Consider the following 12,487-nt stretch of genomic DNA (forward strand, 5'->3'; position numbering starts at 1 on the left):
AATGTAATTTACAAAATCCCATGCAACGACAGTACTAAGCACTATGTAGGACAAACAGGCAGTCAGCTTGTGGCCAGCAACTATGAACACCAACTAAAAACCAAGCAACATGACCAACTCTCCCTGGGACACATACGCACAGACAACAAGAACCACGAGTTTGTCTGGGACAACACAACGATACTCGAACAGGCCAAACGAAGAACAGCAAGGGAATTCCTGGAAGCCTGGTACTCATCCTCAGACTCCATCAACAAATATATTGACCTTGACCTGATATACAAACCACTGCAATGGAAAAGCCAGAACCAGTACCAACCGGAAATAGCTCAAACAGAACCACATCAATTTACAGCAGAACAGGACAGTAGTATTTCCACAGGAGGCAACACAGCACTGATGATGTCACCTAGAAAGGGGACGAAATGTCTGCAAACAAACCTACCAGCTTGGTGATCAGACCAACAACGAATCCAACCAGCTCCCAAGCTACAGATCTTCACAAAAACTTCAAAAAGTTACATCGCATGGGATTCAAAGTGAGGTTGCCAATTGGTTACAAAATTGGCTTTATGGTACGAAACAGAGGTGGTGGAGCTTGCTTCAGGATGTTTTTAGCAGATATGTGGGAAGGAAGATTTCAGACTGGAGGCCTGTGACCAGCAGTGTCTTGCAGGTATCAATATTGGGTCCACTGTTGTTTGTCATTTATATAAATACTTCAGATGAGAATGTAGGAGGAATGGTTAGTAAGCTTGCAGATGACACCAGAATTGGAAGTATAGTCGACAGCGAAGAAGGTTATCTAGGATTACAAAGATCTTAATCAATTTGGTCAAAAGATTGAGGGGTGGTAAAAGAGTTTAATTTTGATAAATGCAAGGTGTTGGCTTTGCATTTTGGTAAAACAAACAAGGGCAGGGCCTTGGGTAGTGTTATAGAACAGACAGACGTAGAGGTTCAGGGACATAATTCTTTGAAACTTGAGTCATAGATAGACAGGGTGATTAAGAAGGCATCTGCCACGCCTGCCTTCATTGCTCAGTCTTTTGAGTATAGGAGTCAGGATATTATGTTGGTGAGGCTTCTATTGGAATACTATGTCTAGTTCTGATCACTCAATTATAGGAAGGATAATGTTGGGCTGGAGTGGGATTCAGAAGAGATTTACCACAATGTTGCCAGGTATATAAAGTTTGAATTCGAAGGAAAGGCTGGATAGACGGGGACTTTTTGCATTTGAGCAAAGGAGATTGAGGGCTGACCTTATGGAGCTTTATAAAATCAAAAGGTGAATAGACACAGTGAATAACAAAGGTCTTTTCCGAATGATTGGTCAGGTCAAAATAGGGAGTGTTTATTTTAGGTGAGGACAAATATTTAAAAAGGACATGAGGGGCAACTTCTTTATACAGAGAGTGGTCCAAGTGTGGAATGTACTGCCAGCAGAAGTGGTGGAAGCAGAAACAGTTATAACATTTAAAAGACATTTGGTAAAGTACATGAATAGAAAAGGTTTGGAAGGAAATTAGTCAAATAGGGCGTGTTTGCTTTGGAAATATCGTCGGCGTGGAGTAGTTGGACTGAAGGGTCTGTTTCCATGCTTTATGACTCTCTGATTCTATAATCTAACGCCAGGGATGAGAATTGCCTAACAGCGCATGTGAGTTCACTTTAGTTGGCAGTTCACAAATTGCGTTACAGACAAATTCCACTTAGTAAATGTGCGTTAAAAGAGAACTATCCGTAATAAATTTGCTTCTTGTTCAATACAAGAAAGTGATCAGACAACCGAGGTTGCATGAATAAATTTAAAAGTAGCTTGCGGCAAGGAGAAACTTTTTAAAAATGGTGCAGACTGAGAAAGTGAGAACTAAGAACAGTTGTCCCAGTTAAGGTAAAGTGTTGCTGCCATGGTGGATAGCAACAAGGAAATCAAGGGCTCTATAAAGCAGTTTCAACTGACGTTTCAGACCTGGGGACATCACAAGGCCAGAAGTAAAGCAATAAAAGGGCAGATTAGAAACATAAGCTTCAAGGAAGAAGACATTTTAGGAGATTTTCTCAAGGCTGCAAAAATATTGGGAAATCCGACATTCAAACGAGGCTGATGGTGGAAAGTATTTATTTAAGCCACAAGGAGAAGGAATCATTTAGGAAAACTTTTAAAAATCAGAATTAATCTCTTAAAGTGAATAAGTGTGCAATTTAACTGGGCATTGTTTCATAAAGCTGCAGGCGATGGAATTGATTCAGTAAAGCCAAAAAGGAAACTGGAATCATTTGCCAAAGCAAGAGTAGCAGGAGCCCATGAACTGGAAATTCTGAAACTGACATACGCATCATAAGAATCATAGATGTAAGTGGAAAGGGGCTGGAGAAAAAACAAAAAAACTGTCAATTTCCTTGTTCTAGTCCAACTCTGGCCCCCACCCTACAACTCTGTCTCTGCTAAATCAATTACATCATTGGTGCTGCTTCTGTTTCTCATCCGGAACTGGAAAAAATGATTAATTTCGCTTCCAATTTCTACCTTGCTCTCTTCTTTATCTGGTGCATCTCTGAACTCCTCCCTTTCTTTTCTCAACATCTCTATTTTCATTTCTGGGATAGACTGGCCTTCAATATCCACTACAAACATACCAACTCTCATAGTTACCTTGATTATGCACTCTCTCACCCAGCTTCCTTTGAACACTCTATTCAATCCTTCTAGTTTCTCTGTCTCTGTTGCATCTGTTCCAATGGTTTTAGTTTGTAGAACCTCCATACCAGGAGAGTTTGGTTAGAAATGTGTAGATTATAGGCACTGAGAGAATTTAATTCCCCCAATTGGTGAAACATTGATCTTGGCAGGCTTGTGAAAGGACTATTAAATTGTCTTGTCTCTGTAGCCCACAGCAAAGAAACTGTCAGGAATCAGTCAAGTTGAACCCTCAAGATTTGAGATAACTGAGTAATTTCTCTGTACTTGTGTCTCAGTAATGGATAACGTCAGGATATGAGTTAAAACTTTGTTTTGTGGTGTGGTTTGATCTCACTAGCTGACATCTGTTTTTTTTGAAAAGTTTCATTTTTTTTTGTGCGATGAACTGTTAAAGAAACTCTGCAACCTTGTGTGAATATATTTTAGTGACTAGCCATCATATTAACTAAGGAAACTGAAATAAATCTCTCCAACCAGGTCTCATTATGAGATCCGACTTGTCCAATGCTACCCATCAGCTGGGATCATACAATTAAAACAACGTGTAAGATGGCTAAAGTGTGTGGGGGCCAATTATATCCTGGACTGCCTTACCTTCACTTACAGTTTCAAGCAGTGTCAATGGTTATAACTTGGGAGAGTGACTCAGAGTACGATTCATCTTTACACCCTGCAGCATCCCTCCAATCCACACACAGACATGGACAGACAGACACACACACACGCGTGCGCGTGCACGCACGCGGACACGTTGACACACACACACACATACACGTACGGAAATATCGACACACATATACACACACACATACACACATGCGGACACATCGATGCACAGACACACTCGCCAGATGTAACATCCACAAGTCATTCAGAAGAGATAACCTTTTTCAGATCGCACCACAAAATCAAGCCTCTGTTGCTGTCAATATAGATCAGTAACATTGGTAAAGTCACCATAGTCCCAAACAACAATAGAGCTGTTCTCTCATTAGCACGAGGCACTACTGATTTAACCTGAGGGTCACCTCACCTAACATATAGGTACACGAGTGGGCCATTCAGCCTTCAAGCCTGTTGGCCATTCAATGGGATAATAGCTGATTTCTGGACAAACCTAACTAATACCGTAACAAACATTTATCTATTTCAGATTTAAAATTAACAGCTGGTGGTGGAAGAGAGTTCCAACACACCAACCACTTTTTATGTGCTTGTTAATATCTCTCCTGAATGGTATGGCCTTAATTCTTCGACTTTGCCCCTTAGTTCTAGAATCTCCAGGAAATAGCTTATCTTTATCTGATCACCCCTTAAGCTTCTAAATTCTAAAGAAAACAGGCCTAATTTGTATAATCTGTCCTCATAACTTTGAAGTCCAGGAATCATCCTTGTAGACCTACAAGGCCAATATATTCTTATGGTGTGATGGACAGATCTGCTCACAGTACTCCAAGTGGTGTCCAAACAGTCTTCGATATAGCTGCAGAATAGCTTCACAGAATCCCTATAGTGTGGAAGCAGGCCAATCAGCCTAAGTCCACACTGACCATCTGAAGACAACACCATCCAGACCCACTCTCCTATGCTAATGAGGGCCCTGCAATGCCTCATTTCCCATGCCGAATCCACATAACCTACACATCCCTGGACGCTTTGGGCAATTTAGCATGGCCAATCCACCTAACCTGCACATCTTTGGACTGTGGGAGGAAACCGGAGCATCCAGAGGAAACCCACACAGACAGCTGCCCGAGGGTGGAATTGAACCTGGGTACCTGGAGCTGTGAGGTAGCGGAGACAGAGTGCCAATGTGCTGCTTCTGTGTCCTGATGCTGCAGCCCTCTTGATATAAAGACCAGTGTTCCATGAGCTTTCTTGATGAGTTTCTGCACTTATTGAGGCATTTTAAAGATCTCTGTACCTGAACCCACAAGCCTCTTTGGATGTCCACTGTATTTAACTTAATACCCTCCAGAAAGTACCCTCAGGTGAGGGGTAAGGTCAAGAAGGTGGTGGCCTCAGCCGGTTTGGGAATTGATCTCATGCTTTTGCAGCACAAACCAGCCATCCATAACTAAGCAATACCACAACAGGCTGAACAGAGAGTGACTGAGGCACAAGAATTTGTCTTAAGGTTTGCTTATGTTTTCCATAAGTTTCTGAGGAAATGAGTTGACAGTTCTTGAAACGTGTTACCACACACCCCAGAAGCCAATTGGAGACTGCCAACCTAGTGGCTCAGAGGGATTACGCACGAGTATTTGCCAAGCAGCTAAAGAATAAAATCAAGATAAGACACCTCACCAAGACAGTGCTATTGGCAGTGAGACATCAACAGGATATTTTCAATTGAAAGTGAATCAGTCCGAGTCAGATTGGATCGAACTGGCTTGCATTCAAGCTGGTCAGCCTTGTTAGGGGGTTACTGTATGTTTTTAAAGTCACATTATTTTCAAGCTTAAACCTTTGGAAATATAGCTGTGGGTTTGTGGCGAGATTGTCAGTTGTGAGTCTCAATCTGACAAACGTTCCATCGGCACCATGGGGGAATTTAAAATAAAACTTCATTACAGTTTTCAGCCAAGTCACAACATTAAATACAAACTTAGCAGTGTTTCCTGAGAACGATTTAGCTTTGCTGTTTAATAAAATGTCAATGAGGGATGCTTATGCCTGAAGTTATAAATCTGAAAATTTTACGTGTACAGGCATAATTCATGACGCAGATTTTTGTTTCATATTGTACCAATCAAGTTTGAACATTTGTCACTTCCTCCAAAACGCAATCAACAAAACTTGAAATTTCTTTTTTGTAGGCAAGAATGGACTTTCTAGTGAATCATTGTTATTGTTAGCATCAAGAAACCTCTGAAAATTAATGAGAAAAATTGGGAATATTGTTCAAGTAAATGTCTTCAATTTTCATTGAAATAAGACAGCTTTATTTATCTGGCTGATTTTGAAGTCAGATTGTATTTTGTGATATTGAGCATCCAAGGCTGACAAGAAAGGTCCAAGGAGGTTTGCGTCTTGAAATGGTTAATCAGAAAGCCTTTCAAATGAAGAAAGATCATTATGTATGCAGACTTGTACTGTTCTGTGTGGAGCTTGGCAAAGCCAGTTAGTAACATAGCTGCCGTGTCAACTCTCATCCCTTTATCTCAAAGAGATAGATTTACCAGCCCGTCCATTAGTTCTGCTTCCCCTCATTCATCCTCGCATTCTTTCAAAATGCATGTTCTTCCCTTGCATTGTCTTATCATTGTTGGCTTAGCAGTAAAGAAGGGATGAAAAGATTAAGTTTCATTGCTATTTGTTTTTATATGCTGTCAGTTTTTTTTTCCATTGCCTTCTCCCAGCTCCTGTTATGTGAGTGGAATTTTGTGAGCCATTTCTGGAGTTTGTGCTGGGAAGTTGCACCATATTGCAGAGAAAACAGCTCACCACGCGCTCTCACAAGGACTGAGATCCATCTGGCTTGTAATTAATTCCTGTCGCATTTCTTGTCATCAACTATCTCTTCATGAGCCAGAGGAGATAAAATTCTGCCTCACAGTACTGTTCTGGAGCTGAAGCCATATCCAAGACCCATCAGAAAAACTATGCTGCTTCTAACTGGCGTCTTTTTATTTTACTGTTCTGTTGATGCAGAATCTGTTGGCTTCTCCTAAGTGGCTTCTGAGGATTTTGCACCACTTCTCATGGGAGAGGATTTATTTCCACCCCCTGGCCTTCAAGAGCAGACAATTATCTCCTATGAAATAAAATCTAGAGGTTAGTAATAATTTACTCCAGTGTGCATTGAGTTACGTTACATTGAGCATGCTTGTGTTAGATATTTCTATTAGTGCTATTACATAATGTTAAAATTGTAATTGTGCTTTCAGAGTATGGTACATAATAATCCCAGCAATTTTCATTGATCAGAAGAAACTGGGGGAAAAAAAATAAAGTTGCCAGCGTCAAGCCTGAGCTTAATGAATGGCTTCTTATTTTCCTGATGGAACTAATAGGTTTTTTTGGAAATTTCTCTGAGTTCAATGGAAGATGTTGTGATTCCTTTTGTTTTGCACTTAGTTATTAGCATTCTGTGGCACTGTCTTAACTGAACCTGTCTACTTGGTGACATCTTACTGTGGTAATTCTAATTAATCATTGATTTTTTAAAAAGTGTGACTGTTTAGCACAACCAACTTAAAATGCTTGCATTTTTGGAAATGTTATTCAGGTTTAAATTAAGAGTTGTAAAATAAAATTAATCTGCAATGTATGGGTGCCTTTGTTCCTTTTTAAAACAAAACCTATCATAGTGCAGCTTACAGCAATACAAGGTCGGAGAAGAAAGTGAAATTGTATGCTCAGTGAGATCCTTCTCTGCTTACTCACTACTGAAAGGTATAGTGATTTTTAACCCCTGAGACAGAAAGCTGTGATTTCAGGTTGCACTGTAAAGATTGAGTACAAATATTTCGGCTAGCAGATCAGTAAGGACAGAATGCTGCATTATCAGATGATGATATGTTAAACTAAGGTACTTTATATATTTCTAAAATGAACACAAACAATTTCATGGCAATATTTCAAAGAAGAACAGCAATGTTTTCGCGAATGTTCTAGGCAATATTTATCTCTGAACCAATACCATCTAAACAAATTTACCTCAACATTTTTACATTTATTTTGTGGGTCTTCACTGTGTACAAATTCATTGTGTATTTTTATTAACATTAGAACAGAAAATACATTTCAAAAGTTTTTTGAATTTTCTCAATGGTGCAAATTATGATATAACCGCACATGTATTAATATGACAGGAACACAAGAAACAGGAATAACAGCAAATCATATGACCTGTTGAACATATTCTACTACTCGGTACAATCCCAGCTGCTCCTTATAACCTTGATTCCAAACATCTACCTCAGCTTTCAATGTATTCAACTATGGAGCATTCACAGCCAGTTGAGGAAGATGATTCTAAAGATATGCAATGTTTAGAGTGAAGTTACTTCTCTTCATTGTTATTTTATCTTGGAGCTGTTACCCATGTTTTAGGTTCTACTCTTTCAACTCCACCTCTGGAACTCCCAGCATTGAGGATTGCCCACAGGAAGGATAGTTTGGGTGGCAAGGACACCTAACTTTGGGGATTTGGTACTCAGTGGTCTGCAATGGATTAGTGCTGATTGACCCCTCTGTTCCTTCCCCAAAGGGAAGACAGTAGCTTTGTGATAATGTCGGGGGACTGATAATCCAGCAGCCCAAGCTGACCCAGGTTCAGATCCTATTACAGTAGCTGGTGGAATTTAAATTCAGTTACAAATTCTGAGTAATACTGATCCTGAAGATATCTTTAATTGCTGGTTTAAAAATAAATGTGGTTCACTAATGTCCATAAACAGAGGAGTTTTCAATCCTGACCTGGTCTGATCTACGTGTGACTCCAGACACACTACCTGGTTGACTCTTAACTTGCCTTTAAAGTGGTGGAGCATGGTTCAGGGTGCAGTTAAGCATAAGCAACAAGTGCTGGCATTGCTGACAATGCTCACCTCAAATGAAAGGATAAATAAATGAACTCACGGCCTGCTTGCAATGACTAACAAGTCGGTTAGGATGATCTTTTGTGTCCTGCCTGGAAATGAGAATCTCCTGAAATGGTCTGTATTTGACCATATTTGAGGGTGCCCACTGGCAAGAAAAGGCTTGGGCCTTCTCCTGTGGAAGTGGTTGCAGTCTGAAATTGCCACACCACCTTATGATATTTCCTTCCTGTCTCTGGACCATTACTTCCACATCCAAAGGATTCTCCCTTCTCTATCTCTCTCTTTCCCTTCTTTCTACTTTGTGCCTATGTGTTTGAGACACTGATTTTTCAGATTTAGTTGCCATGAATCTGGCCCAACTTGATTGTGTCTAGCTGTTGTTGGTATTAAGGGAGTAGATAATTGATTTTGGGGAGGATTTGTGGTATAGTTCTGCTTCTTGTGGTCATGAAGCTGTAGTGTGTCTAATTTTCACAATGATCGAGTTGGTTACTAAGAAGCAAATAAGTTGTTGAATAGTTAATCGAAGAAGTGTAAGAATTGCTTCCACAAGAGTTGCTTTTGTCTATCTATGTGTCAAATTGATGCCTGTTTAGTTTAAGTTGGAGAAAGTGAGGACTGCAGATGCTGGAGATCAGAGCTGAAAAATGTATTGCTGGAAAAACGCAGCAGGTCAGGCAGCATCCAAGGAGCAGGAGAATCGACGTTTCGGGCATAAGCCCTTCTTTAGGAATGAGGAGGATGTGCCAAACAGGATAAGATAAAAGGTAGGGAGGAGGGACTTGGGGGAAGGGTGTTGGGAATGCGATAGGTGGAAGGAGGTTAAGGTGAGAGTGATAGGCCAGAGAGGGGGTGGGGGCGGAGAGGTCAGGAAGATGATTGTAGGTCAAGAAGGTGGTGCTGAGTCCGAGGGTTGGGACTGAGATAAGGTGGGGGGAGGGGAAATGAGAAAGCTGGAGAAATCTGCATTCATCCCTTGTGGTTGGAGGGTTCCTAGGCGGAAGATGAGTCGCTCTTCCTCCAGGCGTCGTGTTGCCATGGTCTGGCGATGGAGGAGGCCAAGGACCTGCATGTCCTTGATGGAGTGGGAGAGGGAGTTGAAGTGTTCAGCCACGGGGCGGTTGGGTTGGTTGGTGCGGGTGTCCCAGAGGTGTTCTCTGAAACGTTCTGCAAGTAGGCGGCCTGTCTCCCCAATGTATAGGAGGCCATATCGGGTGCAGCGGATGCAGTAAATGATGTGTGTGGAGGTGCAGGTGAATTTGTGATGGATATGTAAGGATCCCTTGGGGCCTTGGAGGGAAGTGAGGGGGGAGGTGTGGCTGGAAGTTTTGCATTTCTTGCGGTTGAAGGGGAACGTGCTGGGAGTGGAAGTTGGGTTGGTGGGCGGTGTGGACCTGATGAGGGAGTCGCAGAGGAGTGGTCTTTCCGGAACGCTGATAGGGGAGGGGTGGTGGGTTCTGTTTGGAGGTGGCGGAAATGACGAAAGATGATACGATGTATCTGGAGGTTGGTGGGGTGGTAGGTGAGGACCAGTGGGGTTCTGTCCTAGTGGTGATTGGAGGGGTGGGTTTCAAGGGTGGAGGAGCGGGAAGTGGAGGAGAAGATGCAGTGGAGAGCATCGTCAACCACATCTGAGGGGAAATTGCGGTCTTTGAAGAAGGAGGCCATCTAGGTTGTTCGGTAGTGGAATTGGTCCTCCTGGGAGCAGATGCAGCGGAGGCGAAGGAATTGGGAATATGGGATGGCGTTTTTACAGGGGGCAGGGTGGGAGGAGGTGTAATCTAGGTAGCTGTGGGAGTCGATCGGTTTATAGTGAATGTCCGTGTTGAGTCGATCGCCCAAGATAGAAATGGAGAGGTCTAGGAAGGGGAGGGAGGAGTCTGAGACGGTCCAGGTAAATTTGAGATCAGGGTGGAAGGTGTTAGTAAAGTGGATGAACTGTTCAACCTCCTCATGGGAGCACGAGGTCGCGCTGATACAGTCATCGATGTAGTGGAGGAAAAGAAAGTGGAGAAAAAGTGGTGCCAGTGTAGCTGCAGAAGATGGACTGTTCTACATATCCTACGAAGAGGCAGGCATAGCTGGGGCCCATGCGGGTGCCCATGGCTACTCCTTTGGTTTGGAGGAAGTGGGAGGATTGGAAAGAGAAGTTGTTCAGAGTGAGGACCAGTTCAGTCAGTCGAAGGAGGGTGTCAGTTTAAATTGGAGGAGATCAACACCCATACAGTGGCAACTCCATATTTTGTTTAGAGCTAAATACAGCCTTTTTACCCCAAGGGCAGAACCATGGGAGGGGGTGGGGCAGGGAGACAAGATTCCACAACTGAGATGCCATGACTGCAGGAATGGTAAAAGATCCAAACAATGTGCCTGTTAACTTGCATTGGCTTTTGCTGTGCACAGAGATGAAGTCACAGCAAGCTAAAGGTTAAATAACATTCAGACAGCAGATGAAAAGGACGGGTTGGTGCTGGGAACACATCACATTGTGCAGCTGAGAAATTATGTCGGAGGGTGTTGCCCCTGTATTTAGGCAGTTTTATTTTGGCTCATTTGTCAAGATGTGCAGCAACATGCCACCTTCAAACCTTCATTCAGTCTCTAATTTGACGGCTCGTGGGGAACCTGCTAAATCTAATCTCTATTTACAACACACCCTACAGCTTTGTTTCTGTTTAAACTGTCGCTGCAAGCACGTTATTACATCCATTGCACACAGATGTGGTAATTTATCACAGTATTAATACTTGTTGCCACTTCTCAATGACTGTTTCCCATATTGTATGACTGCTGCACCCTGAATAAGAGACAAAAATATCACCTGTTTTGGAGAAATGTTTCCACACATCCCATCACTTAAAAACCTGCTGTTTAGTAAGATGCCACTCCAAAGATGTAAATCTGAAAGACCGTTCAATTCTGCCACTTGGCACTGAAGGATTACACTTGTACCTTGAGTGTACCAGTGACAGCTTTAATATTCTGCCAAGTGACCAATAAAAGAGCAACAAAAACATTTCCTAATAATGGAAATATAGATTGTATTTGCAGTGCAGTTGCACATTCAACAGCCTAGTTTGGAAAACCAATTAGGAAGAAAATGAAAATTCACAACAAATGTAAAGGTGCAAGGCATTCTGTGTAAGCATGGTGCGATGATGGGAATAGTGAGAGGGAGGAAGACGCTCAAGGCTACATTTGACAGAGTTGCATCAAGGGACCCGAGCAAAACTGGGAACAGGGGGTATCGGGGGTAAACTCGCTGCTGGTTGGAGTCATACCTGACACAAAGGAAGGTGGTTGTGTTTGTTGGAGGTCAGTCATCTTAGCTCCAGGATATCTGTTCAGACGTTTCTCATGGTAGTGTCCTAGGCACAATCATTTTCAGTTGTTTCATCAATGACCTTCCCTCCATCATAAGGCCAGAAGTGGGGTATTCATTGCTGGTTGTGCAATGTTCAGCATCATTTGCAACTCTTCATATATTGAAGTAGTCCATGTTCAAATGCAATAAGACTCGGACAAGATCCAGGCTTGGACTTATAAGTGGCAAGTAACCTTCACACCACACAATGTCAGGCAATGACCATCTCCAATAAAAAAAATCTAATCACTGTCCTTTGACATTCAGTGGTGTAACTATCACTCAATCCCTCACAATCAACATCCTGAGAGTTACCATTGACCAGAGCTTGAACTGCACTGGCCACATAAATACAGTGGCTACAAGAACAGGTTAGAGTCTCGGAATGCTGTGGCATGTAACTGACTTCCTGACTCAGTAAAGCTGATTGACATCTCAAAGGCACAAGTTAGAAGTGTGATGGAATACTCCCCACTTGCCTGATTAGGTGCAGCTCGGACAATACTGAACAAACCTGACAACATCCAGGACAAAGCACCTGCCCGATTGGCACCACATCCACAAACATCCACTCCATCCACCACAGACTCTCAGTACCAGCAGTGTGTACCATCTGCAAGATCAGAAATATACCAAAAATCCTTCTAAACCCATGATTGCTTCCATCTAGAAGCTTAAGGGCAGCATGGGAACATCACCAACTGCATTAACTTCTGAGTCACTCACCACCCTGACTTGGAAATATATCGCTATTCCTCTGTTGCTGGGTCAAACTCTCTCAGCATTATATGTGTACCTGCCTGCATGTGCTGGTAGTGGGCATGGTGATAGACAAGCTGGGTCCTTGCCTTATCTTGCTGCTGAGCT

At 42.4% G+C, this 12,487-nt stretch overlaps 1 protein-coding gene across 5 annotated transcripts in view; it reads left to right on the forward strand.

Annotated features, from left to right (window-relative positions):
• lypd6 (LY6/PLAUR domain containing 6) overlaps positions 1-12,487 on the forward strand; it is a 234,285-nt gene that overhangs the window by 145,613 nt on the left and 76,185 nt on the right. For 4 of the 5 annotated variants that reach the window (XM_072579776.1, XM_072579777.1, XM_072579773.1 and 1 more), the window contains one exon: positions 6,362-6,484. The exons of the other annotated variant lie outside the window; for it this stretch is intronic. In XM_072579776.1, coding sequence (XP_072435877.1) covers positions 6,412-6,484 — 73 coding nt within the window. In that variant the 5' untranslated portion in view covers positions 6,362-6,411. The remainder of the gene's footprint in view (positions 1-6,361; positions 6,485-12,487) is intronic. 5 annotated transcript variants of the gene reach the window in all.

Source organism: Chiloscyllium punctatum, chromosome 10 (assembly GCF_047496795.1).
Source record: "Chiloscyllium punctatum isolate Juve2018m chromosome 10, sChiPun1.3, whole genome shotgun sequence".
NCBI classification, from domain to species: Eukaryota; Metazoa; Chordata; class Chondrichthyes; order Orectolobiformes; family Hemiscylliidae; genus Chiloscyllium; species Chiloscyllium punctatum.